Source organism: Hemitrygon akajei, chromosome 2, assembly GCF_048418815.1.
Source record: "Hemitrygon akajei chromosome 2, sHemAka1.3, whole genome shotgun sequence".
Lineage (NCBI taxonomy): Eukaryota > Metazoa > Chordata > Chondrichthyes > Myliobatiformes > Dasyatidae > Hemitrygon > Hemitrygon akajei.
The window spans coordinates 196849898-196877536 of NC_133125.1; the positions used below are offsets into that span (position 1 = coordinate 196849898).

Below are 27639 nucleotides of genomic sequence, written 5' to 3' on the forward strand. Positions count from 1 at the left end.
GGGGTAAACAGGTCCTGGTTAGTATGTTAATTGCTCACAAGGGGGTAATTGAGTGTTGAGGGCTTCTGGGACGGGTCTCTAAATAAACAGGCCTGGCAGTCAGTCTCTTTGCCAGGGTCAAATGTCAAATAGGAGAGGGCACAGGGTAAAGATGACGGGGAGTTGGGGGGAGCGTTGAGGGGAGATTTGTGGGGCAAGTTGTTTTACACAGTGATGGGAGCCTGGAACGAGCTCCGGGTTGGGGTGGAAGCAGGTATGATTCTGTTGTGTCAGGGGCATTTAGACCGACACATACAAACATTAAGGGAATGGAGTGATTTCAACTCTGTACATTTGGGTTGGATTAGTTAAAACCGGCGTCGTGACTGTGTCCTGTTCTACTGAACTATCCTACGTCCCATGTTCTTCTAGACCTGGAATTGGGAATTCTGCCTGCAGAAGTGGGGGAGGGAGACCGGGGAGAGGGATGAGGGGTAGGGAGGTTGAAGTGGAGACGGAGGGGATGAGGTACGTGGAACTAATTAAGGGGCCGAGCGGCCTGTTTTGCTGGATCTGATCGAAGAGACCCCTGAAGACAACCGTTGGGGTTTTGTCCGTCCCGGACACCAGCCGCCCTCCCCTACTCGCTCTCTCTTACCCCGAGCTCACCCCTCACTATACCCCGCGAGTTCGCCCTCTCCCTGTCCCGCGCTCCTCTCCCCAGCACTCATTTGTCGTGTGTGTGGTGGTTTTGCCCTCTGAATCGTTGGTTCACTGCGATGCCGTGTGAAATAGTTAGGTATTTCTGCGCCATTTAGTGTGACCCTTTCGCGGCTCGTGGGCGCGGACGGAGGCGACCCAGCCGGTGAGGAGAGCTGGTTGGAGCCGCTGCCTGCGCCCTGACTGTTACTGGGTGTTGCTCTTGCTGTCCCTAGGGTGCGGGACAGTGTGGTTGGGTGACAACATCGCCAGCCCCGGCAGACACCACAAAAGTGATGCTCAGCCACCTCAGTATTACCCGAGGGTGGTGCGCAGCCCGTGGTCCTGACTCAGCGTCTGAGCACGGGATCCATGTCCCGGGGTAACTCTTTCGGAACCGTCTCGCTCCGAAGAGAAAAGCTGAAGATCGTTCCAGCGTCCCTCTTGTTGTCTGATGCATGTCCCTCAGATTTGTGGAGTTCGAACCGGTTGTATCACTGTGTGGTGTCGGGAAAAGCTGCAGAAAGTTGTAAACTCAGCCATGGGCACCTGATTATGATTCTACTTTGTAAAGGTCCGATGAACTGGACTTGTTTCTTGGGCTCTGCTGGCGTACGGGGCTGGAGAGGGGGCCAGGTGCGTTCAGAGCACTCCTATACAAAACTATGATCGAGATTGGGTGAAGGGTAGGAAAGACCCTCACCCCCACCCCCCACCCCCAGCGAGGTATCTAACGACGAATGGAACGGGGTGTAACCCCCATGTAATACAGAGGGTTAGAAGGGGCGGGATTGTTTTACTCGGGGGGGGGGGGGAGGACGTGGATGTAATTGTCTGAGGGGGGTGGGCGGGAGGCAGAGCCCACTCCCACCGGGGAGGAGGCTGTGTAGCATCCACACCAGGACCACCAGAGTCAAAAACAGTTACTTACCCCAAGCGGCAGGGCTGATCTACACCCCCACTCACTAATCCACCCCTCCACCATTATCTTATCATTTCCTATCAGGACTCTCCTGTGCCTAGCGTCGCTTTATGGACATACAGTGAATCCATGTATATCAGCCATCCTATATTGATTGTGTTGTTTTTGTTATGATTGTGTTCTTTATCTTGCGGGGTTTTTTTCACTGCATCGGATCCAGAGTAACAATCGTTTCGCTGTGTAGGAGTCAGCGGGCCGATGAGCCTGCACAGTAATTGTGAGTATTGTCGGCGATTTGGTAGGCAGTAGGAGTCAGCGGGCCGAAGAGCCTCTGCTCCGCGGCTGTACACCGGGAGCGTCGCAGAAGACCCTGTTAACCTGTCTGGAGCAGGCGGAGATATGGACAGCGGGCATGGGGCACAGACGCAGCCGACGTGAGCCGTCAGAGATGCGTTGCAGGCGGACGCAATGGTCAGCGAACCGCGCGTCCTCGGCGAAAGTCCGTTGCCGGCAGCCGACTCCACGCACTCACCACTCTCTGAGTAAAAAAACTCCCCAGCACCTTAAACCTGTGTCCTCTTGTGGCAACCATTTCAGCCCTGGGAAAAAGCCTCTGACTATCCACATGATCAACGCCTCTCATCATCTTATACACCTCCATCAGGTCACCTGTCATCCTCCGTCGCTCCAAGGAGAAACGGCCGAGTTCACTCAACCTATTCTCATAAGGCACGCTCCCCAGTCCAGGCAACATCCTTGTAAATCTCCTCTGTACCCTTTCTTTGGTTTCCACATCCTTCCTGTAGTGAGGTGACCAGAACTGAGCACAGTACTCCAAGTGGGGTCTGACCAGGGTCCTATATAGCTGCAACATTACCTCTCGGCTCCTAAATTCAATCCCACGATTGATGAAGACCAATACACCGTAAACCTTCTTAACCACAGAGTCAACCTGCGCAGCTGCTTTGAGTGTCCTCTGGACTCGGACCCCAAGATCCCTCTGATCCTCCACACTAAACCAACAGGCGGGCTGGTGTCTCATTTATCCATGGCTGAGTCCCTCCCTGTCCGTCACCGGCAAGGCAGATACTCTCAATGCGAGACACATCACTGAATCCGGCGAAGGCGGCCAGAGGCAACGCCCACATCGTACTGGGCAGGCTGTCCTCATCTTTGCTGGGAGAGGTGGAGACCCCCGCCCGTCACACACCTCACACAGAGATTCCAGAGAGACTCAGTGGACCGGGCAGCGTCTATGGAGGGGGAAAGGGGGCTGTCCGTCTCTGGGATCAACTCCGAGCGCCAGGACACTTCAGGACCCCCCGATTCGGCGGCCAGAGCTCCCGATGTCATCACGTGTTAACTGCTGACGGATTGAAAGCCTCTGACTATCATTAAAGGTTGCAACAGGTCTGGCTCACGCCTTGTTTGTTTCGCAGCGGTGAGGGTGGGCGGTGACCGTGTGGTTCGAGAGAGTGCGTGCTCTTATAAAAGGGAGCACCCGGCTAGAAAGATCACTGCTGGACAGTGGGTCTCCGGTGAGGTAGGTAGGAGTGTGTGTGTGTGTGTGTGGGGGGGGGGGAGTGTGTGTGGGGGGAGTGTGAGTGTGTGTGTGTGGGGGGAGTGTGAGTGTGTGTGTGGGGGGGAGTGTGAGTGTGAGTGTGTGTGTGTGTGTGGGGGTAGTGTGTGTGTGGGGGGGAGTGTGAGTGTGTGTGTGTGTGTGGGGGTAGTGTGTGTGTGTGTGTGGGGGGGAGTGTGAGTGTGTGTGTGTGGGGGGGAGTGTGAGTGTGTGTGTGTCTGTGTGTGGGGGGGAGTGTGAGTGTGTGTGGGGGGGAGTGTGAGTGTGAGTGTGTGTGTGTGTGGGGGGGTAGTGTGTGTGTGGGGGGAGTGTGAGTGTGTGTGTGTGTGTGGGGGTAGTGTGTGTGTGGGGGTAGTGTGTGTGTGGGGGGAGTGTGAGTGTGTGTACACGTCTCAGGTGGGGAGGGGTTGTTGGAAGTGTGTCTGTCTGGGTGTGTGTATGTGGGGGGGAGTGTGAGTGTGTGTACACGTCTCAGGTGGGGGAGGGGTTGTTGGAAGTGTGTCTGTCTGTGGGTGTGAGTGTGTAGGGGGGGAGTGTGAGTGTGTGTACACGTCTCAGGTGGGGAGGGATTGTTGGAAGTGTGTCTGTCTGGGTGTGTGTGTGGGGGGGGCGTGTGAGTGTGTGTACACGTCTCAGGTGGGGGAGGGGTTGTTGGAAGTGTGTCTGTCTGGGTGTGTGTATGTGGGGGGGAGTGTGAGTGTGTGTACAGGTCTCAGGTGGGGAGGGATTGTTGGAAGTGTGTCTGTCTGGGTGTGTGTGTGGGGGGGGGGAGTGTGAGTGTGTGTGTTTGTGGGTGAGTGTGTGTGGGGGGCGTGTGAGTGTGTGTACACGTCTCAGGTGGGGGAGGGGTTGTTGGAAGTGTGTCTGTCTGTGGGTGTGAGTGTGTGGGGGGGGAGTGTGAGTGTGTGTACACGTCTCAGGTGGGGGAGGGGTTGTTGGAAGTGTGTCTGTGGGTGTGAGTGTGTAGGGGGGGAGTGTGAGTGTGTGTACACGTCTCAGGTGGGGGAGGGGTTGTTGGAAGTGTGTCTGTCTGTGGGTGTGAGTGTGTAGGGGGGGAGTGTGAGTGTGTGTATACGTCTCAGGTGGGGAGGGATTGTTGGAAGTGTGTCTGTCTGGGTGTGAGTATGTGGGGGGGAGTGTGAGTGTGTGTACACGTCTCAGGTGGGGGAGGGGTTGTTGGAAGTGTGACTGTCTGTGGGTGTGAGTGTGTAGGGGGGGAGTGTGAGTGTGTGTACACGTCTCAGGTGGGGAGGGATTGTTGGAAGTGTGTCTGTCTGGGTGTGTGTATGTGGGGGGGAGTGTGAGTGTGTGTACACGTCTCAGGTGGGGAGGGATTGTTGGAAGTGTGTCTGTCTGTGGGTGTGAGTGTGTGTGGGGGGAGTATGAGTGTGTGTGGGGGGGAGTGTGAGTGTGTGTGTGGAGGGGGAGTGTGAGTGTGTGTATACGTCTCAGGTGGGGAGGGATTGTTGGAAGTGTGTCTGTCTGTGGGTGTGAGTGTGTAGGGGGGAGTGTGAGTGTGTGTGGGGGGGAGTGTGAGTGTGTGTGTGGAGGGGGAGTGTGAGTGTGTGTATACGTCTCAGGTGGGGAGGGATTGTTGGAAGTGTGTCTGTCTGTGGGTGTGAGTATGTGGGGGGGAGTGTGAGTGTGTGTACACGTCTCAGGTGAGGGAGGGGTTGTTGGAAGTGTGTGTATGTGCCGCTCACGTATAAAACGCTGGTGAGTCGGGAGTGAGTGCAGTCCTAAGCCACCGCTGCACTCCTCAGGGATTCCCGGGGTATTACCTGGGGTGGGGTGTCTCAGTTATGAAGACTGAGACTGGAGAGGCGAGGCTGAGGGGTGACCTGTGAAAGGATACCAAGTTCTGAGTGGGTCGGGCGAGTTAGACAGCAAGGAACCCTGTCCCTCCGGCAGAAACGGGGGAGGGATGAGGGGCAGGGATCGAGTAGAGACGGAGGGGATGAGGCACGAAGAACAAATTGAAGGGCCGAGCGGCCTGTTTTGCTGGATCTGATCCGAGAGACTCCCGAAGACATCCGTTGGGTTTTGTCCATCCCGGACACCAGGTCCCACAGGAAAACACCAGGAGGCGGACATCCCGGACACCAGGTCCCACAGGAAAACACCAGGCGGCGGACATCCCGGACACCAGGTCCCACAGGAAAACACCAGGCGGCGGACATCCCGGACACCAGGTCCCACAGGAAAACACCAGGCGGCGGACATCCCGGACACCAGGTCCCACAGGAAAACACCAGGCGGCGGACATCCCGGACACCAGGTCCCACAGGAAAACACCAGGCGGCGGACATCCCGGACACCAGGTCCCACAGGAAAACACCAGGCGGCGGACATCCCGGACACCAGGTCCCACAGGAAAACACCAGGCGGCGGACATCCCGGACACCAGGTCCCACAGGAAAACACCAGGCGGCGGACAACTCCAGGACGTAGCGCACTTCCCGCCTACCCTAGACCCCTGTTACCGATCCACGGTCACGGGCATCGGTCACTGTCTTGGCGCACAGAGACTGTGGTACGCCTGTTCCATCCTGTGCAGCCCCGGGAGAGGGGCCGACCTCGCTCCGTCAACGGAGCTCCCGGAGCGACGCGGAACTGAAGCCGTCCACTGCCAGCGAATCACTCCCGGGTGTAGATTCGGGAGGGTCGGTGTGGAGGAGTGAGGAGGAAGACGATGCGTCAGGTTGGAGCGGTCGGGGTGAAACGAGGAAGAAGGAGAAGGGTGGGGGTAGAGGGCGATGGGGAGGGAGGAACAGGACGTAGGGAAGGGTGAGAGGGGGAGGGAGGAAGGAGTGGGGAGGAGGTTTAGAGGATGTAGGTGAAAGGGGAGGGGAGGGCAAAGGGAAGTGGGTAGAGGACGGAGGGTTGGAGGGAAGGGGGTGGGTTGAATGGGGAAGTACTACCGGACGTGAGCCCCTATCTGGGAATTCCCGTTTCCCGAGATCCCCGTAGTTGGGAGCGCGAGTTAATTCGAACCTCTTTCTCTCCGCCTCCAGGGTGGGCATTATGCTGCCTCTGCTGCTGTGGACTTTGCCCCTCCTGTGTCAGGGGGTCGCGGCACAGTGGTACGTACCCGGCACCTTCGTCCTTCGGGGAGGGGAAGGGGCGGAGACTGTGTCCAAGGCGGAGGGCGGAGGAACCCCTGCGGTCGCCGGGCTCCGAGATATCCTATTTCACAACCGTCCCTCCCCCTCCCCCTCCACACCACCCTCCTTACCCTTCCCCTCCGCCCTCTGCTCTTTCTTCCCTTCTCCATCCCCCTCCTCTTCCCCATACTCTGCTCCCCTTCCCCCTGTCCATTCACTCCCTCTATCCCCTCCACTTTCCCATTCCTCCCTCCTCTCCCTATTCCACCCCCTCAAATCTCCAGCTCCAGGCTCTACCAACCCCTCTCTGATAAAGACCATAAGACGTGGGAGCAGAATTAGGCCATTCAGCCCATCGAGTTTGCTCCACCATTCCATCATGGCTGATTTATTTTCCTTCTCCGCCTCATTGTCCAGCCTTCTCCCTAACCTTTGACCACTAATCAAGAACCTCGTTTTTAAGTATACCCAAAGATTAATGAAATATACCCAGCCGTGAGTGGCAATGAATTCCCCAGATTCACCACCTCTGACGAAAGAAATGCATCCTCATCTCTGTTTTAAAGGGACGTCCCTCCATTCTGAGGCTGCGCTCTATGGTCCGACACCCACCACCACCCCCCCTTCCCCGCCCCAGGAAACATCCTCTCCACTTCTGCTTTCAATATTTCGTAGGTTTTAACGAGACGCTTCTCATTCTTCTAAACTCCAGCGAGTGTCGGCCCAGAGCCATCAAACTTTCCTCACACGTTAACCTTTTCATTCCCGGGATCGTTCTCATGACAAACCTGCTCTACTTTATAAGGTTAAAAAAAAAACAATTTTCAGGATACGTGTAATAAACCTGATAAAGCCCAGAGAGCTGCGGCCGGGTTGACGAGTGAGAGAGAGAGAGATGACTTATCCTAGGAGGTGCTGGTATTAACACCGCCGCTGTCCCCTGCAGGAGCCGGACGCCGCTCACCTGTACCGACGCTTCCGAATGCCCTTCCTACATTACCGTGTGTCGGAACCTGGACTACGAGGTGAGGTCTCACTCTGCAACGGGGTGCAGAGAGGTGGGGGAGCAGCTGGAGTTGTCTGGAGCGAGTTCCAATCTCCCCCCCCCAAAGCGTCAACGCTCCCCCCCCCCCATTGTTTATAGCCTCATGCTAGCGGGCGGGGTTGCGCTGAACATCAGAGATTGCAGAGTCAGCGACACGGGTTCAATTCCCGGCGCTGACTGTACGCTCTCTGTCTCCTCCCACATTCTGAAATCGTAGGTTAACTGGCCACATGGGTCTAACTGGGCGGCGCGGGGTTTTTTTGGGTCGGAAGGTCCGGTGTTTCTCTAGGTAAAAGGTAAATCTGGGGACCCGCTCGGAGTTTCTGGTCGCAGAGGGATGCAAAAGAGGTTCACCTGGATTAGGATTTTGGACGGGTTAATCCCCCTGATATGAGGCAGCAACTTCAGAGGGTAAGTATTCTCAGGGAAATGCGTAACGGTGACTTGGAGGGTGCTCAGGGAACATTTGCCACGTGAAGGGGAAGAGTTAGATTGGGTGGGTTAAGAGAACTAGGGCTTTTCTCTTTGGAGCGAAGGAGGATGAGAGATGACTAGGTAGAGGCGTATAAAATGATGAGGGGCATAGATAGGGTGAATAACCGGTGGCTGCTTCTCCAGAGTGGAAATGGCTAACACGAGGGGCATAATTTGGAGGAAAGCATCAGGAAAGGGGTGTGTCGAGGAATATAGAGGAGGCTTCACCCAGACACAAAGCAGCGCAGCCGAGACGATCGATAACTTTAATTTGTTCAGTCCTTAAGTCGAGTCAGACTCTTCATGACCTCGTGACCCACAAGGCAAGGTACGGAAGCCGATTGACAGGCCTACCTTCCGCGCTGCTGCCCAGGTCGGGTTTGAATTCAGGACCATCCGCCTCGAAGTCCAGTGCTGGCGCCACGACACCACCAGCCGGCCCAGTAGCTTTAACAATAAACCCCAAAATAATAATACACCACGCTATGACAGGCCACAAAACAAGAAACTATATGCGACAGGTAAAGTTAGCAGCGATTTTGAGGCTGGCTGGATCGATGAGTGAACAAAGACTGTGGTTGAAAACTGGGGCTAAACAGGCTGCCGGTGGTGAGTCCGGAATGAGCAGTAAGTGAAACTGGGAGATGCCTCCAAGTGCAGGCAGGGAGGTATCAACGGGAGCAACCCCGACAGGATGCCAGTAATGTGGAACACGTCACTGAGAGACAGATACATTGGGGACATTTAACAGGTAAACTCCTAGGTAGGCGCTTAGACGATAGAACGATTGAAGGCTGTGTGGAAGGGACAGGTTGGATTGATCTTGGCTCAACATCGTGAGCCGAATGGCATGTTCTACATTCTACCGAATTATATTTTTATTTATTTGGGGACTTCACGTAATCGGCCCTCTTGGCCCTTCAAGCTACGCTGCCCCGCAACCAACGACAACCCCCGGTTTAACGTCGGTCAGAGGTGACCACGGATATTGTATCCGAGCTGTCTGGGTACGCAGGCCTGGGCAGTACGGTATGGAGGGCGAGCTGTTGCCCATGGAGCAGGCTCCCCCTTGCCAAAGGAACAGCAGAGACCGGTATGGTTTGGTCGTAGACCTCCCCCCACTGGGACGGTCAGATCACAACCTGGTGCATCTCAAACCCTGCTACGTGCCTCTGGTGAAGAGTAAACCTGCAACCTCGAGGACAGTGAGGAAATGGTCGGGGGAGGCTTATGAGGCACTCCAGGATTGTTTTGAGGCGACAGACTGGCAGGCCCTCTGTGAGCCACATGGAGAGGACATTGATGGGCTCACAGAGTGCATCACTGGTTCCATCAACTTCTGTGTGGACTGCAATGTTCCGGCAAGAACTGTCCTTTGTTATTCAAATAACAAGCCATGGGTTCAGGACATTAAGGACATCCTGAACGCTAAAAAGAGGGTGTTTAGAGATGGAAATAGGGAGGAGCTGAGGACAATACAGAGGAACCTGAAAGCCAAGATCAGGGAGGCTAAAGACAGGTATAGGAGGAAGCTTGAGTGGAAACTCCAGCAGAACAACATGAGAGAGGTCTGGAGCGGGATGAGGACCATCACTGGGTTCCGGCAAACCAGCAACAGAGGAGCTGAAGGCAGTGTGGACAGGGCCAATGAACTTAACCTGTTCTTCAACAGATTTGACACTGTGGCCCCTGCCCATCCCCCACATGATTCATCTGTTGCCGGCCCCCAACCAACACATACTCCACTCTCCCCTCCTACCCCTCCTCACAGCCCTCCACCCTCCTCTCATGACTACACCCCTCTCTCACCTGAAACCACCACAGTGGGCTTCACAGCTGAACAGGTGAGAAGACAGCTGAAACGTCTCCATCCAAGCAAGGCTGCAGGCCCGGATGGTGTCAGCCCCGGGGTGCTCAAAGCCTGTGCCCCCCAGCTATGTGGAGTACTTCACCATGTCTTCAACCTGAGCCTGAGTCTCCAGAGGGTTCCTGTGCTGTGGATGACGTCCTGCCTCGTCCCTGTACCGAAGACACCGCGCCCTAGTGGCTCCAATAACTACAGACCGGTGGCATTGACCACCCACATCATGAAGACCTTGGAGAGACTTGTTCTAGAGCAGCTCTGGCCTATGGTTAGGCCACACTTAGACCCCCTCCAGTTCGCCCACCAGCCCCGACAGGATGCCATCGTCTACCTGCTGAACCGTATCTACGCCCACCTGGACAAGCCGGCGAGCACTGTGAGGGTCATGTTTTTTGACTTCTCCAGTGCGTTCAACACCATCCGCCCTGCTCTGCTGGGTGAGAAGCTGACAGTGATGCAGGTGGATGCTTCCCTGGTGTCATGGATTATTGATTACCTGACTGGCAGACCACAGTACGTGCGCTTGCAACACTGTGTGTCAGACAGAGTGGTCAGCGGCACTGGGGCTCCACAGGGGACTGTCCTGTCTCCCTTTCTCTTCACCGTCTACACCTCGGACTTCAAATACTGCACAGAGTATTGCCATCCTCAGAAGTTTTCTGATGGCTCTGCCATAGTTGGATGCATCAATAAGGGAGATGAGGCTGAGTACAGGGCTACGGTGGGAAACTTTGTCACATGGTGCGAGCAGAATCATCTGCAGCTTAATGTGAAAAAGACTAAGGAGCTGGTGGTGGACCTGAGGAGAGATAAGGCATCGGTGACCCCTGTTTCCATCCAAGGGGTCAGTGTGGACATAGTGGAGGATTACAAATACCTGGGGATACGAATGGACAATAAACTGGACTGGTCAAAGAACACTGAGGCTGTCTACAAGAAGGGTCAGAGCCGTCTCTATTTCCTGAGGAGACTGAGGTCCTTTAACATCTGCCCGATGATGCTGAGGATGTTCTACAAGGCTGTGGTGGCCAGTGCTATCATGTTTGCTGTTGTGTGCTGGGGCAGCAGGCTGAGGGTAGCAGACACCAACAGAATCAACAAACTCATTCGTAAGGCCAGTGATGTTGTGGGGGTGGAACTGGACTCTGACGGTGGTGTCTGAAAAAGAGGATGCTGTCCAAGTTGCATGCCATCTCGGACACTGTCTCCCATCCACTCCATAATGTACTGGTTAGGCACAGGAGTACATTCAGCCAGAGACTCATTCCACCGAGATGTAACACTGAGGGTCACAGGAAGTCATTCCTACCTGTGGCCATCAAACTTTACACCTCGGAGTGTCAGACACCCTGAGCCAATAGGCTGGTCCTGGACTTATTTCCGCTTGGCATGATTAACTTATTATTTAATTATTTATGGTTTTATATTGCTATATTTCTTCACTATTCTTGGTGGTGCGACTGTAACGAAACCCAATTTCCCTCGGGATCAATAAAGTATGTATGTCTGTCTGTCTGTAGAATTTGCCAGTCCGCATTGAACTCAATGTAGGACTGTGTTCGGGACTCCAATTCCGGATATTTCCTCAGGGTTTACTCCCAAACCCCTCCTCATAATCTAGGCGGTGGAGGTTTGAGATCAGAGTTTTCCCTCTCCTAGGTGAGCTGACGAGCCCCATCTGCCCCAGCCGACTGTTTTTAAGGCACAGAGTCGACTGTACTTCCTTAGAAGGTTGGCGTCATTCAAAGTCTGTAGTGAGATGCTGAAGATGTTCTATAGGTCAGTTGTGGAGAGTGCCCTCTTCTTTGTGGTGGCGTGTTGGGGAGGAAGCATTAAGAAGAGGGACGCCTCACGTCTTAATAAGCTGGTAAGGAAGGCGGGCTCTGTCGTGGGCATAGTACTGGAGAGTATAACATCGGTAGCAGAGCGAAGGGCGCTGAGTAGGCTACGGTCAATTATGGAAAACCCTGAACATCCTCTACATAGCACCATCCAGAGACAGAGAAGCAGTTTCAGCGACAGGTTGCTATCGATGCAATGCTCCTCAGACAGGATGAAGAGATCAACACTCCCCAATGCCATTCGGCTTTACAATTCAACCGCCAGGAGTAAGATATGTTAAAGTGCCGGGGTTAGGACTCAATGTATTTAAGTAAACTACTTAAGAACTTTTTAAAAGCTATTATTAATGCTTTTTGAGAGGGTGATTTTAGATGCATATCATATTTTTACTGAGTTAAGTATTGTATGTAATTAGTTTTGCTACAATAAGTGTATGGGACATTGGAAAAAATGTTGAATTTCCCCATGGGGATGAATAAAGTATCTATCTATCTATCTATCTATCTATCTATCTATCTAAGGCTTTGCCCCTTCTCCCGTCAGTAGAAACAGTTCCGCCGGGCTTAGTAGCTGAGCCACACGCGAAGGCCAGGAGCTTTTTGGGAACATTGAGTCGGCAGTGCGAGCTTGTCCCCATGACCACCCCCTGCTGTAACACAAACCTAGGTACAGTGACCAGGTGCGTGTCTGGAGTGTGGGAGGGAACCGGAGCACCCAGGGAAAACCCGCGCACCCCACGGGGAGGATTTACCGAGGACTCTGGGATTGAACTCCGGCGCCCCGAGCTGTGACACCGCCGCGCTAACTGCTACAACACAGAAAATAGAACAGTACAGTAAATCAGTAATCAAATTTCTAACTAAATGAATCTTTTCTGCCTACACATTTAGAAGCCCCTAACGTACCTGCCTCTATAGCAGACAGCACATTCCGGGCTCCCACCGCTCCGTGTAAAATCACGTGCCCCTCACAGCTCCTTTGAAACGACCGCCTATGATATATGTTCTTTGCCTGTTTTTTGAGGTGCGGCTGGCTCTGTGACCGGAGCCGACCCCTCTGACGGTGTCCCCTTCTCACCCTCACAGACTCGTGCCTACGCGCCCACTGTCTGGGTGGGCACACAGGTTTTGCCCACCGAGGGAAGGTACCAATCCGTCCAGCGACTGAGGGAGTACTTCAACAAGAAAAACAGACCGGGTAGGCCACCTCGGAGATTCCAGGGTCAGACCCGCCGCTCGGAAGATAGCCTGAGAGGGGCTGGTCAGGAGTACCAGGCGAAACCTCCTCAGTCACCGCGTAACCAAGCGCTTTCAGGCCAGAGTGATTGGTTCCTCCCCGAGCCAATTCCGATCAGGACAGACTATCTCACCGGGGCCCCAAACTCCCGGGATTGGCAGGGGAGAGAACGGATGGTTTGTTTGTCGGGGGGGGGGGGGGGGGTTGCGGTCTAGATCTGTTGGGTAGCGGGAGGGGACAGATCCCGGTTTGTCGGGACTGGGGAGACTGACCCCGCGTCGATGACGGGACAGGGGGAGTGGATCACCCGGTCAGTGGACGGTGGAGGTGTGGGGGGGGGGGGGGGAATGGTAATGAGTCATATGGTCAGTGGAGAGAGAGCGGAACCCTGGTCAGTGGGAGGGGGTCCGCGGATTGGTGGTAGGGGGCGGGTGGGGTGGTGTAGAGGTGAAGGTAGAAGTTCACGCGTCAGTCCCTCAGCGGGCCGCGCAGTCCCCGGCGCTGGTCAGTGGGAGGGGGTCTGCGGATTGGTGGTAGGGGGCGGGTGGGGTGGTGTAGGGGTGAAGGTAGAAGTTCACGCGTCAGTCCCTCAGCGGGCCGTGCAGTCCCCGGCGCTGGTCAGTGGGAGGGGGTGGGAGTGGATTGGTGGTAGGGGGCGGGTGGGGTGGTGTAGGGGTGAAGGTAGAAGTTCACGCCTCAGTCTCTCAGCGGGCCGCGCAGTCCCCGGCGCTGGTCAGTGGGAGGGGGTGGGAGTGGATTGGTGGTAGGGGGCGGGTGGGGTGGTGTAGGGGTGAAGGTAGAAGTTCACGCCTCAGTCTCTCAGCGGGCCGCGCAGTCCCCGGCGCTGGTCAGTGGGAGGGGGTGGGAGTGGATTGGTGGTAGGGGGCGGGTGGGGTGGTGTAGGGGTGAAGGTAGAAGTTCACGCCTCAGTCTCTCAGCGGGCCGCGCAGTCCCCGGCGCTGGTCAGTGGGAGGGGGTGGGAGTGGATTGGTGGTAGGGGGCGGGTGGGGTGGTGTAGGGGTGAAGGTAGAAGTTCACGCGTCAGTTTCTCAGCGGGCCGTGCAGTCCCCGGCGCTGGTCAGTGGGAGGGGGTCTGTGGATTGGTGGTAGGGGGCGGGTGGGGCGGTGTAGAGGTGAAGGTAGAAGTTCACGCGTCAGTCTCTCATCGGGCCGCGCAGTCCCCGGCGCTGGTCAGTGGGAGGGGGTCTGTGGATTGGTGGTAGGGGGTGGGTGGGGCGGTGTAGAGGTGAAGGTAGAAGTTCACGCGTCAGTCGCTCAGCGGGCCGCGCAGTCCCCGGCGCTGGTCAGTGGGAGGGGGTCTGTGGATTGGTGGTAGGGGGCGGGTGGGGCGGTGTAGAGGTGAAGGTAGAAGTTCACGCGTCAGTCTCTCAGCGGGCCGCGCAGTCCCCGGCGCTGGTCAGTGGGAGGGTGTGGGAGTGGATTGGTGGTAGGGGGCGGGTGGGGTGGTGTAGGGGTGAAGGTAGAAGTTCACGCCTCAGTCTCTCAGCGGGCCGTGCAGTCCCCGGCGCTGGTCAGTGGGATGGGGTCTGCGGATTGGTGGTAGGGGGCGGGTGGGGTGGTGTAGAGGTGAAGGTAGAAGTTCACGCGTCAGTCTCTCAGCGGGCCGCGCAGTCCCCGGCGCTGGTCAGTGGGAGGGTGTGGGAGTGGATTGGTGGTAGGGGGCGGGTGGGGTGGTGTAGAGGTGAAGGTAGAAGTTCACGCGTCAGTCTCTCAGCGGGCCGCGCAGTCCCCGGCGCTGGTCAGTGGGAGGGGGTCTGTGGATTGGTGGTAGGGGGCGGGTGGGGTGGTGTAGGGGTGAAGGTAGAAGTTCACGCGTCAGTCTCTCAGCGGGCCGCGCAGTCTCCGGCGCTGGTCAGTGGGAGGGGGTCCACGGGTTGGTGGTAGGGGGCGGGTGGGGTGGTGTAGGGGTGAAGGTAGAAGTTCACGCCTCAGTCTCTCAGCGGGCCGCGCAGTCCCCGGCGCTGGTCAGTGGGAGGGGGTCTGTGGATTGGTGGTAGGGGGCGGGTGGGGCGGTGTAGAGGTGAAGGTAGAAGTTCACGCGTCAGTCTCTCAGCGGGCCGCGCAGTCCCCGGCGCTGGTCAGTGGGAGGGGGTGGGAGTGGATTGGTGGTAGGGGGCGGGTGGGGCGGTGTAGAGGTGAAGGTAGAAGTTCACGCGTCAGTCGCTCATCGGGCCGTGCAGTCCCCGGCGCTGGTCAGTGGGAGGGGGTCTGTGGATTGGTGGTAGGGGGCGGGTGGGGTGGTGTAGGGGTGAAGGTAGAAGTTCACACGTCAGTCGCTCAGCGGGCCGTGCAGTCCCCGGCGCTGGTCAGTGGGAGGGGGTGGGAGTGGATTGGTGGTAGGGGGCGGGTGGGGTGGTGTAGGGGTGAAGGTAGAAGTTCACGCGTCAGTCGCTCATCGGGCCGCGCAGTCCCCGGCGCTGGTCAGTGGGAGGGGGTCTGTGGATTGGTGGTAGGGGGCGGGTGGGGTGGTGTAGGGGTGAAGGTAGAAGTTCACGCCTCAGTCTCTCAGCGGGCCGCGCAGTCCCCGGCGCTGGTCAGTGGGAGGGGGTGGGAGTGGATTGGTGGTAGGGGGCGGGTGGGGCGGTGTAGGGGTGAAGGTAGAAATTCACGCGTCAGTCGCTCAGCGGGCCGCGCAGTCTCCGGCGCTGGTCAGTGGGAGGGGGTGGGAGTGGATTGGTGGTAGGGGGCGGGTAGGGCGGTGTAGAGGTGAAGGTAGAAGTTCACGCGTCAGTCGCTCATCGGGCCGTGCAGTCCCCGGCGCTGGTCAGTGGGAGGGGGTCTGTGGATTGGTGGTAGGGGGCGGGTGGGGTGGTGTAGGGGTGAAGGTAGAAGTTCACACGTCAGTCGCTCAGCGGGCCGTGCAGTCCCCGGCGCTGGTCAGAGGGAGGGGGTCTGTGGATTGGTGGTAGGGGGCGGGTGGGGTGGTGTAGGGGTGAAGGTAGAAGTTCACGCGTCAGTTTCTCAGCGGGCCGTGCAGTCCCCGGCGCTGGTCAGAGGGAGGGGGTCTGTGGATTGGTGGTAGGGGGCGGGTGGGGCGGTGTAGAGGTGAAGGTAGAAGTTCACGCGTCAGTCTCTCAGCGGGCCGCGCAGTCCCCGGCGCTGGTCAGTGGGAGGGGGTCTGTGGATTGGTGGTAGGGGGCGGGTGGGGCGGTGTAGAGGTGAAGGTAGAAGTTCACGCGTCAGTCGCTCATCGGGCCGTGCAGTCCCCGGCGCTGGTCAGTGGGAGGGGGTCTGTGGATTGGTGGTAGGGGGCGGGTGGGGTGGTGTAGGGGTGAAGGTAGAAGTTCACACGTCAGTCGCTCAGCGGGCCGCGCAGTCCCCGGCGCTGGTCAGTGGGAGGGGGTGGGAGTGGATTGGTGGTAGGGGGCGGGTGGGGTGGTGTAGGGGTGAAGGTAGAAGTTCACGCGTCAGTCGCTCATCGGGCCGCGCAGTCCCCGGCGCTGGTCAGTGGGAGGGGGTCTGTGGATTGGTGGTAGGGGGCGGGTGGGGTGGTGTAGGGGTGAAGGTAGAAGTTCACGCCTCAGTCTCTCAGCGGGCCGCGCAGTCCCCGGCGCTGGTCAGTGGGAGGGGGTGGGAGTGGATTGGTGGTAGGGGGCGGGTGGGGCGGTGTAGGGGTGAAGGTAGAAATTCACGCGTCAGTCGCTCAGCGGGCCGCGCAGTCTCCGGCGCTGGTCAGTGGGAGGGTGTGGGAGTGGATTGGTGGTAGGGGGCGGGTGGGGCGGTGTAGGGGTGAAGGTAGAAGTTCACGCGTCAGTCCCTCAGCGGGCCGCGCAGTCCCCGGCGCTGGTCAGTGGGAGGGTGTGGGAGTGGATTGGTGGTAGGGGGCGGGTGGGGTGGTGTAGGGGTGAAGGTAGAAGTTCACGCCTCAGTCTCTCAGCGGGCCGTGCAGTCCCCGGCGCTGGTCAGTGGGAGGGGGTGGGAGTGGATTGGTGGTAGGGGGCGGGTGGGGTGGTGTAGAGGTGAAGGTAGAAGTTCACGCGTCAGTCTCTCAGCGGGCCGCGCAGTCTCCGGCGCTGGTCAGTGGGAGGGGGTCCACGGGTTGGTGGTAGGGGGCGGGTGGGGTGGTGTAGGGGTGAAGGTAGAAGTTCACGCCTCAGTCTCTCAGCGGGCCGCGCAGTCCCCGGCGCTGGTCAGTGGGAGGGGGTGGGAGTGGATTGGTGGTAGGGGGCGGGTGGGGTGGTGTAGGGGTGAAGGTAGAAGTTCACGCCTCAGTCTCTCAGCGGGCCGCGCAGTCCCCGGCGCTGGTCAGTGGGAGGGGGTGGGAGTGGATTGGTGGTAGGGGGCGGGTGGGGTGGTGTAGGGGTGAAGGTAGAAGTTCACGCGTCAGTCGCTCAGCGGGCCGCGCAGTCCCCGGCGCTGGTCAGAGGGAGGGGGTCTGTGGATTGGTGGTAGGGGGCGGGTGGGGTGGTGTAGGGGTGAAGGTAGAAGTTCACGCCTCAGTCCCTCAGCGGGCCGCGCAGTCCCCGGCGCTGGTCAGTGGGAGGGGGTCTGCGGATTGGTGGTAGGGGGCGGGTGGGGTGGTGTAGGGGTGAAGGTAGAAGTTCACGCGTCAGTCGCTCAGCGGGCCGCGCAGTCCCCGGCGCTGGTCAGTGGGAGGGGGTGGGAGTGGATTGGTGGTAGGGGGCGGGTGGGGTGGTGTAGGGGTGAAGGTAGAAGTTCACGCCTCAGTCCCTCAGCGGGCCGCGCAGTCTCCGCCGCTGGTCAGTGGGAGGGGGTCTGCGGGTTGGTGGTAGGGGGCGGGTGGGGTGGTGTAGGGGTGAAGGTAGAAGTTCACGCGTCAGTCGCTTAGCGGGCCGCGCAGTCTCCGGCGCTGGTCAGTGGGAGGGGGTCTGCGGATTGGTGGTAGGGGGCGGGTGGGGCGGTGTAGGGGTGAAGGTAGAAGTTCACGCGTCAGTCGCTCAGCGGGCCGCGCAGTCCCCGGCGCTGGTCAGTGGGAGGGGGTGGGAGTGGATTGGTGGTAGGGGGCGGGTGGGGCGGTGTAGGGGTGAAGGTAGAAGTTCACGCGTCAGTCGCTCAGCGGGCCGCGCAGTCCCCGGCGCTGGTCAGTGGGAGGGGGTGGGAGTGGATTGGTGGTAGGGGGCGGGTGGGGTGGTGTAGGGGTGAAGGTAGAAGTTCACGCGTCAGTCTCTCAGCGGGCCGCGCAGTCCCCGGCGCTGGTCAGTGGGAGGGGGTGGGAGTGGATTGGTGGTAGGGGGCGGGTGGGGTGGTGTAGGGGTGAAGGTAGAAGTTCACGCGTCAGTCGCTCAGCGGGCCGCGCAGTCCCCGGCGCTGGTCAGTGGGATGGGGTCTGCGGATTGGTGGTAGGGGGCGAGTGGGGTGGTGTAGGGGTGAAGGTAGAAGTTCACGCCTCAGTCTCTCAGCGGGCCGCGCAGTCCCCGGCGCTGGTCAGTGGGAGGGGGTGGGAGTGGATTGGTGGTAGGGGGCGGGTGGGGCGGTGTAGGGGTGAGGGTAGAAGTTCACGCGTCAGTCGCTTAGCGGGCCGCGCAGTCCCCGGCGCTGGTCAGTGGGAGGGGGTGGGAGTGGATTGGTGGTAGGGGGCGGGTGGGGCGGTGTAGGGGTGAAGGTAGAAGTTCACGCGTCAGTCGCTCAGCGGGCCGTGCAGTCCCCGGCGCTGGTCAGTGGGAGGGGGTCCGTGGATTGGTGGTAGGGGGCGGGTGGGGCGGTGTAGAGGTGAAGGTAGAAGTTCACGCCTCAGTCTCTCAGCGGGCCGCGCAGTCTCCGGCGCTGGTCAGTGGGAGGGTGTGGGAGTGGATTGGTGGTAGGGGGCGGGTGGGGCGGTGTAGGGGTGAAGGTAGAAGTTCACGCGTCAGTCTCTCAGCGGGCCGCGCAGTCTCCGGCGCTGGTCAGTGGGAGGGGGTGGGAGTGGATTGGTGGTAGGGGGCGGGTGGGGTGGTGTAGGGGTGAAGGTAGAAGTTCACGCCTCAGTCTCTCAGCGGGCCGCGCAGTCCCCGGCGCTGGTCAGTGGGAGGGGGTGGGAGTGGATTGGTGGTAGGGCGCGGGTGGGGCGGTGTAGGGGTGAAGGTAGAAGTTCACGCGTCAGTCGGTCATCGGGCCGCGCAGTCCCCGGCGCTGGTCAGTGGGAGGGGGTGGGAGTGGATTGGTGGTAGGGGGCGGGTGGGGCGGTGTAGGGGTGAAGGTAGAAGTTCACGCCTCAGTCGCTCAGCGGGCCGCGCAGTCTCCGGCGCTGGTCAGTGGGAGGGGGTCTGCGGATTGGTGGTAGGGGGCGGGTGGGGTGGTGTAGGGGTGAAGGTAGAAGTTCACGCCTCAGTCTCTCAGCGGGCCGCGCAGTCCCCGGCGCTGGTCAGTGGGAGGGGGTGGGAGTGGATTGGTGGTAGGGGGCGGGTGGGGTGGTGTAGGGGTGAAGGTAGAAGTTCACGCGTCAGTCTCTCAGCGGGCCGCGCAGTCCCTGGCGCTGGTCAGTGGGAGGGGGTCTGTGGATTGGTGGTAGGGGGCGGGTGGGGCGGTGTAGAGGTGAAGGTAGAAGTTCACGCCTCAGTCTCTCAGCGGGCCGCGCAGTCCCTGGCGCTGGTCAGTGGGAGGGGGTCTGTGGATTGGTGGTAGGGGGCGGGTGGGGTGGTGTAGGGGTGAAGGTAGAAGTTCACGCGTCAGTTGCTCAGCGGGCCGCGCAGTCTCCGGCGCTGGTCAGTGGGAGGGGGTGGGAGTGGATTGGTGGTAGGGGGCGGGTGGGGCGGTGTAGAGGTGAAGGTAGAAGTTCACGCCTCAGTCTCTCAGCGGGCCGCGCAGTCCCCGGCGCTGGTCAGTGGGAGGGGGTGGGAGTGGATTGGTGGTAGGGGGCGGGTGGGGTGGTGTAGGGGTGAAGGTAGAAGTTCACGCCTCAGTCTCTCAGCGGGCCGCGCAGTCTCCGGCGCTGGTCAGTGGGAGGGTGTGGGAGTGGATTGGTGGTAGGGGGCGGGTGGGGTGGTGTAGGGGTGAAGGTAGAAGTTCACGCCTCAGTCGCTCAGCGGGCCGCGCAGTCCCCGGCGCTGGTCAGTGGGAGGGGGTCCACGGGTTGGTGGTAGGGGGCGGGTGGGGTGGTGTAGGGGTGAAGGTAGAAGTTCACGCGTCAGTCGCTCAGCGGGCCGCGCAGTCCCCGGCGCTGGTCAGTGGGAGGGGGTGGGAGTGGATTGGTGGTAGGGGGCGGGTGGGGCGGTGTAGGGGTGAATGTAGAAGTTCACGCGTCAGTCTCTCAGCGGGCCGTGCAGTCCCCGGCGCTGGTCAGTGGGAGGGGGTCCACGGGTTGGTGGTAGGGGGCGGGTGGGGTGGTGTAGGGGTGAAGGTAGAAGTTCACGCCTCAGTCCCTCAGCGGGCCGCGCAGTCCCCGGCGCTGGTCAGAGGGAGGGGGTCTGCGGATTGGTGGTAGGGGGCGGGTGGGGTGGTGTAGGGGTGAAGGTAGAAGTTCACGCCTCAGTCTCTCAGCGGGCCGCGCAGTCCCCGGCGCTGGTCAGTGGGAGGGGGTGGGAGTGGATTGGTGGTAGGGGGCGGGTGGGGCGGTGTAGGGGTGAAGGTAGAAGTTCACGCGTCAGTCCCTCAGCGGGCCGCGCAGTCCCCGGCGCTGGTCAGTGGGAGGGGGTGGGAGTGGATTGGTGGTAGGGGGCGGGTGGGGTGGTGTAGAGGTGAAGGTAGAAGTTCACGCGTCAGTCTCTCAGCGGGCCGCGCAGTCTCCGGCGCTGGTCAGTGGGAGGGGGTCCACGGGTTGGTGGTAGGGGGCGGGTGGGGTGGTGTAGGGGTGAAGGTAGAAGTTCACGCCTCAGTCTCTCAGCGGGCCGCGCAGTCCCCGGCGCTGGTCAGTGGGAGGGGGTGGGAGTGGATTGGTGGTAGGGGGCGGGTGGGGTGGTGTAGGGGTGAAGGTAGAAGTTCACGCCTCAGTCTCTCAGCGGGCCGCGCAGTCCCCGGCGCTGGTCAGTGGGAGGGGGTGGGAGTGGATTGGTGGTAGGGGGCGGGTGGGGTGGTGTAGGGGTGAAGGTAGAAGTTCACGCGTCAGTCGCTCAGCGGGCCGCGCAGTCCCCGGCGCTGGTCAGAGGGAGGGGGTCTGTGGATTGGTGGTAGGGGGCGGGTGGGGTGGTGTAGGGGTGAAGGTAGAAGTTCACGCCTCAGTCCCTCAGCGGGCCGCGCAGTCCCCGGCGCTGGTCAGTGGGAGGGGGTCTGCGGATTGGTGGTAGGGGGCGGGTGGGGTGGTGTAGGGGTGAAGGTAGAAGTTCACGCGTCAGTCGCTCAGCGGGCCGCGCAGTCCCCGGCGCTGGTCAGTGGGAGGGGGTGGGAGTGGATTGGTGGTAGGGGGCGGGTGGGGTGGTGTAGGGGTGAAGGTAGAAGTTCACGCCTCAGTCCCTCAGCGGGCCGCGCAGTCTCCGCCGCTGGTCAGTGGGAGGGGGTCTGCGGGTTGGTGGTAGGGGGCGGGTGGGGTGGTGTAGGGGTGAAGGTAGAAGTTCACGCGTCAGTCTCTCAGCGGGCCGCGCAGTCCCCGGCGCTGGTCAGTGGGAGGGGGTGGGAGTGGATTGGTGGTAGGGGGCGGGTGGGGCGGTGTAGGGGTGAGGGTAGAAGTTCACGCGTCAGTCGCTTAGCGGGCCGCGCAGTCCCCGGCGCTGGTCAGTGGGAGGGGGTGGGAGTGGATTGGTGGTAGGGGGCGGGTGGGGCGGTGTAGAGGTGAAGGTAGAAGTTCACGCCTCAGTCTCTCAGCGGGCCGCGCAGTCCCCGGCGCTGGTCAGTGGGAGGGGGTGGGAGTGGATTGGTGGTAGGGGGCGGGTGGGGCGGTGTAGGGGTGAAGGTAGAAGTTCACGCGTCAGTCTCTCAGCGGGCCGCGCAGTCCCTGGCGCTGGTCAGTGGGAGGGGGTCTGTGGATTGGTGGTAGGGGGCGGGTGGGGCGGTGTAGAGGTGAAGGTAGAAGTTCACGCGTCAGTCTCTCAGCGGGCCGCGCAGTCCCCGGCGCTGGTCAGTGGGAGGGGGTGGGAGTGGATTGGTGGTAGGGGGCGGGTGGGGTGGTGTAGGGGTGAAGGTAGAAGTTCACGCCTCAGTCTCTCAGCGGGCCGCGCAGTCCCCGGCGCTGGTCAGTGGGAGGGGGTGGGAGTGGATTGGTGGTAGGGGGCGGGTGGGGTGGTGTAGGGGTGAAGGTAGAAGTTCACGCCTCAGTCTCTCAGCGGGCCGCGCAGTCCCCGGCGCTGGTCAGTGGGAGGGGGTGGGAGTGGATTGGTGGTAGGGGGCGGGTGGGGCGGTGTAGGGGTGAAGGTAGAAGTTCACGCGTCAGTCTCTCAGCGGGCCGCGCAGTCCCTGGCGCTGGTCAGTGGGAGGGGGTCTGTGGATTGGTGGTAGGGGGCGGGTGGGGCGGTGTAGAGGTGAAGGTAGAAGTTCACGCCTCAGTCTCTCAGCGGGCCGCGCAGTCTCCGGCGCTGGTCAGTGGGAGGGGGTCTGCGGATTGGTGGTAGGGGGCGGGTGGGGTGGTGTAGGGGTGAAGGTAGAAGTTCACGCCTCAGTCTCTCAGCGGGCCGCGCAGTCTCCGGCGCTGGTCAGTGGGAGGGTGTGGGAGTGGATTGGTGGTAGGGGGCGGGTGGGGTGGTGTAGGGGTGAAGGTAGAAGTTCACGCCTCAGTCGCTCAGCGGGCCGCGCAGTCCCCGGCGCTGGTCAGTGGGAGGGGGTCCACGGGTTGGTGGTAGGGGGCGGGTGGGGTGGTGTAGGGGTGAAGGTAGAAGTTCACGCGTCAGTCGCTCAGCGGGCCGCGCAGTCCCCGGCGCTGGTCAGTGGGAGGGGGTGGGAGTGGATTGGTGGTAGGGGGCGGGTGGGGTGGTGTAGGGGTGAAGGTAGAAGTTCACGCCTCAGTCGCTCAGCGGGCCGCGCAGTCCCCGGCGCTGGTCAGTGGGAGGGGGTCCACGGGTTGGTGGTAGGGGGCGGGTGGGGTGGTGTAGGGGTGAAGGTAGAAGTTCACGCGTCAGTCTCTCAGCGGGCCGTGCAGTCCCCGGCGCTGGTCAGTGGGAGGGGGTGGGAGCGGATTGGTGGTAGGGGGCGGGTGGGGTGGTGTAGGGGTGAAGGTAGAAGTTCACGCCTCAGTCCCTCAGCGGGCCGCGCAGTCCCCGGCGCTGGTCAGAGGGAGGGGGTCTGCGGATTGGTGGTAGGGGGCGGGTGGGGTGGTGTAGGGGTGAAGGTAGAAGTTCACGCCTCAGTCTCTCAGCGGGCCGCGCAGTCTCCGGCGCTGGTCAGTGGGAGGGGGTGGGAGTGGATTGGTGGTAGGGGGCGGGTGGGGCGGTGTAGGGGTGAAGGTAGAAGTTCACGCGTCAGTCTCTCAGCGGGCCGTGCAGTCCCCGGCGCTGGTCAGTGGGAGGGGGTCCACGGGTTGGTGGTAGGGGGCGGGTGGGGTGGTGTAGGGGTGAAGGTAGAAGTTCACGCCTCAGTCCCTCAGCGGGCCGCGCAGTCCCCGGCGCTGGTCAGAGGGAGGGGGTCTGCGGATTGGTGGTAGGGGGCGGGTGGGGTGGTGTAGGGGTGAAGGTAGAAGTTCACGCCTCAGTCTCTCAGCGGGCCGCGCAGTCCCCGGCGCTGGTCAGTGGGAGGGGGTGGGAGCGGATTGGTGGTAGGGGGCGGGTGGGGTGGTGTAGGGGTGAAGGTAGAAGTTCACGCGTCAGTCTCTCAGCGGGCCGCGCAGTCCCCGGCGCTGGTCAGTGGGAGGGGGTGGGAGTGGATTGGTGGTAGGGGGCGGGTGGGGCGGTGTAGGGGTGAAGGTAGAAGTTCACGCGTCAGTCCCTCAGCGGGCCGCGCAGTCCCCGGCGCTGGTCAGTGGGAGGGGGTGGGAGTGGATTGGTGGTAGGGGGCGGGTGGGGCGGTGTAGAGGTGAAGGTAGAAGTTCACGCGTCAGTCTCTCAGCGGGCCGTGCAGTCCCCGGCGCTGGTCAGTGGGAGGGGGTGGGAGTGGATTGGTGGTAGGGGGCGGGTGGGGTGGTGTAGAGGTGAAGGTAGAAGTTCACGCGTCAGTCTCTCAGCGGGCCGCGCAGTCTCCGGCGCTGGTCAGTGGGAGGGGGTCCACGGGTTGGTGGTAGGGGGCGGGTGGGGTGGTGTAGGGGTGAAGGTAGAAGTTCACGCCTCAGTCTCTCAGCGGGCCGCGCAGTCCCCGGCGCTGGTCAGTGGGAGGGGGTGGGAGTGGATTGGTGGTAGGGGGCGGGTGGGGTGGTGTAGGGGTGAAGGTAGAAGTTCACGCCTCAGTCTCTCAGCGGGCCGCGCAGTCCCCGGCGCTGGTCAGTGGGAGGGGGTGGGAGTGGATTGGTGGTAGAGGGCGGGTGGGGTGGTGTAGGGGTGAAGGTAGAAGTTCACGCCTCAGTCCCTCAGCGGGCCGCGCAGTCCCCGGCGCTGGTCAGTGGGAGGGGGTCTGCGGATTGGTGGTAGGGGGCGGGTGGGGTGGTGTAGGGGTGAAGGTAGAAGTTCACGCGTCAGTCGCTCAGCGGGCCGCGCAGTCCCCGGCGCTGGTCAGTGGGAGGGGGTGGGAGTGGATTGGTGGTAGGGGGCGGGTGGGGTGGTGTAGGGGTGAAGGTAGAAGTTCACGCCTCAGTCCCTCAGCGGGCCGCGCAGTCTCCGCCGCTGGTCAGTGGGAGGGGGTCTGCGGGTTGGTGGTAGGGGGCGGGTGGGGTGGTGTAGGGGTGAAGGTAGAAGTTCACGCGTCAGTCTCTCAGCGGGCCGCGCAGTCCCCGGCGCTGGTCAGTGGGAGGGGGTGGGAGTGGATTGGTGGTAGGGGGCGGGTGGGGCGGTGTAGGGGTGAGGGTAGAAGTTCACGCGTCAGTCGCTTAGCGGGCCGCGCAGTCCCCGGCGCTGGTCAGTGGGAGGGGGTGGGAGTGGATTGGTGGTAGGGGGCGGGTGGGGCGGTGTAGGGGTGAAGGTAGAAGTTCACGCGTCAGTCGCTCAGCGGGCCGTGCAGTCCCCGGCGCTGGTCAGTGGGAGGGGGTCTGTGGATTGGTGGTAGGGGGCGATTGGGGCGGTGTAGAGGTGAAGGTAGAAGTTCACGCGTCAGTCTCTCAGCGGGCCGCGCAGTCCCCGGCGCTGGTCAGTGGGAGGGGGTGGGAGTGGATTGGTGGTAGGGGGCGGGTGGGGCGGTGTAGAGGTGAAGGTAGAAGTTCACGCCTCAGTCTCTCAGCGGGCCGCGCAGTCTCCGGCGCTGGTCAGTGGGAGGGGGTGGGAGTGGATTGGTGGTAGGGGGCGGGTGGGGCGGTGTAGGGGTGAAGGTAGAAGTTCACGCGTCAGTCTCTCAGCGGGCCGCGCAGTCCCCGGCGCTGGTCAGTGGGAGGGGGTGGGAGTGGATTGGTGGTAGGGGGCGGGTGGGGCGGTGTAGGGGTGAAGGTAGAAGTTCACGCGTCAGTCTCTCAGCGGGCCGCGCAGTCCCCGGCGCTGGTCAGTGGGAGGGGGTCCGCGGATTGGTGGTAGGGGGCGGGTGGGGCGGTGTAGAGGTGAAGGTAGAAGTTCACGCCTCAGTCTCTCAGCGGGCCGCGCAGTCTCCGGCGCTGGTCAGTGGGAGGGGGTCTGCGGATTGGTGGTAGGGGGCGGGTGGGGTGGTGTAGGGGTGAAGGTAGAAGTTCACGCCTCAGTCTCTCAGCGGGCCGCGCAGTCTCCGGCGCTGGTCAGTGGGAGGGTGTCCGCGGATTGGTGGTAGGGGGCGGGTGGGGTGGTGTAGAGGTGAAGGTAGAAGTTCACGCGTCAGTCTCTCAGCGGGCCGCGCAGTCTCCGGCGCTGGTCAGTGGGAGGGGGTGGGAGTGGATTGGTGGTAGGGGGCGGGTGGGGTGGTGTAGGGGTGAAGGTAGAAGTTCACGCCTCAGTCGCTCAGCGGGCCGCGCAGTCCCCGGCGCTGGTCAGTGGGAGGGGGTCCACGGGTTGGTGGTAGGGGGCGGGTGGGGTGGTGTAGGGGTGAAGGTAGAAGTTCACGCGTCAGTCGCTCAGCGGGCCGCGCAGTCCCCGGCGCTGGTCAGTGGGAGGGGGTGGGAGTGGATTGGTGGTAGGGGGCGGGTGGGGTGGTGTAGGGGTGAAGGTAGAAGTTCACGCCTCAGTCGCTCAGCGGGCCGCGCAGTCCCCGGCGCTGGTCAGTGGGAGGGGGTCCACGGGTTGGTGGTAGGGGGCGGGTGGGGTGGTGTAGGGGTGAAGGTAGAAGTTCACGCGTCAGTCTCTCAGCGGGCCGTGCAGTCCCCGGCGCTGGTCAGTGGGAGGGGGTCCACGGGTTGGTGGTAGGGGGCGGGTGGGGTGGTGTAGGGGTGAAGGTAGAAGTTCACGCCTCAGTCCCTCAGCGGGCCGCGCAGTCCCCGGCGCTGGTCAGAGGGAGGGGGTCTGCGGATTGGTGGTAGGGGGCGGGTGGGGTGGTGTAGGGGTGAAGGTAGAAGTTCACGCCTCAGTCTCTCATCGGGCCGCGCAGTCCCCGGCGCTGGTCAGTGGGAGGGGGTGGGAGCGGATTGGTGGTAGGGGGCGGGTGGGGTGGTGTAGGGGTGAAGGTAGAAGTTCACGCGTCAGTCTCTCAGCGGGCCGCGCAGTCCCCGGCGCTGGTCAGTGGGAGGGGGTGGGAGTGGATTGGTGGTAGGGGGCGGGTGGGGCGGTGTAGGGGTGAAGGTAGAAGTTCACGCCTCAGTCGCTCAGCGGGCCGCGCAGTCCCCGGCGCTGGTCAGAGGGAGGGGGTCTGTGGATTGGTGGTAGGGGGCGGGTGGGGTGGTGTAGGGGTGAAGGTAGAAGTTCACGCCTCAGTCCCTCAGCGGGCCGCGCAGTCCCCGGCGCTGGTCAGTGGGAGGGGGTGGGAGTGGATTGGTGGTAGGGGGCGGGTGGGGCGGTGTAGGGGTGAAGGTAGAAGTTCACGCCTCAGTCGCTCAGCGGGCCGCGCAGTCCCCGGCGCTGGTCAGAGGGAGGGGGTCTGTGGATTGGTGGTAGGGGGCGGGTGGGGCGGTGTAGGGGTGAAGGTAGAAGTTCACGCCTCAGTCCCTCAGCGGGCCGCGCAGTCTCCGGCGCTGGTCAGTGGGAGGGGGTCCACGGGTTGGTGGTAGGGGGCGGGTGGGGTGGTGTGGGGGTGAAGGTAGAAGTTCACGCCTCAGTCGCTCAGCGGGCCGCGCAGTCCCCGGCGCTGGTCAGTGGGAGGGGGTGGGAGTGGATTGGTGGTAGGGGGCGGGTGGGGCGGTGTAGGGGTGAAGGTAGAAGTTCACGCCTCAGTCTCTCAGCGGGCCGCGCAGTCCCCGGCGCTGGTCAGTGGGTCGAGGCAATCTCGGCGGGTCGGGTCACTGAACTACGCTTTGCCGGGGCCGCGGGAGTCAAGCGGAAGCCGCTCAGCTGATGACTCTGCCCGCTGGTTTCTCAGTGATTCAGATCGAACGGACCGCGCCCACTCTCACCATGTACCAAACCGTGAACGACGTTCCCAGACCTATCGCTGTGTTCACCTACCTCCCCCGCCGGTTCCTCTTCAACCCGCCCATTCCTCGGGACGAGCTCGTGAGTATTCATTTCAATGAGCCAGCACTGACTGGAGAGCTGAAAATGAAAGACATCTTAGGGCCAACTGATCCTAATTTGGTCAAATTCATCCTGAAATTTGAGAAGGAGAAGCTAAAGTCAGCCATATCAGTATTACAGTGAAATAGAAGGAATTACAGAGGCATGAGAGAGGAGTTGGCCAGAATTGATTGGAAGGGAACACTGGCAGGGATGATGGCAGAGCAGCAATGGCTGGAATTTCTGGAAGCAATTTGGAAGACACCGGATATATATATTACCAAAAGGAAGAAGTATTCTCAAGGCAAGATGACACAGCAGTGGCTAACAAGTGAAGTCAAAGCCGACATAAGAATCAAAGAGAGGGCATACAATAGAGAAAAAAATAGCGGGAAGTTAAATGATTAGGAAACTTTTTAAAATTATCAGGAGGCAACAAAAAGGTAATTGAGAA

The 27639-nt window shown here is 61.1% G+C and overlaps 1 protein-coding gene across 1 annotated transcript in view; it reads left to right on the forward strand.

Annotated features, from left to right (window-relative positions):
• The window catches only part of LOC140719825 (heme-binding protein 2-like), a 38930-nt gene that overhangs the window by 228 nt on the left and 11063 nt on the right, over nt 1-27639 (forward strand). Inside the window, exons 2-5 of the mRNA XM_073034751.1 lie at nt 6194-6262; nt 7230-7308; nt 12594-12705; nt 27052-27185. Coding sequence (XP_072890852.1) covers nt 6194-6262; nt 7230-7308; nt 12594-12705; nt 27052-27185 — 394 coding nt within the window. The remainder of the gene's footprint in view (nt 1-6193; nt 6263-7229; nt 7309-12593; nt 12706-27051; nt 27186-27639) is intronic.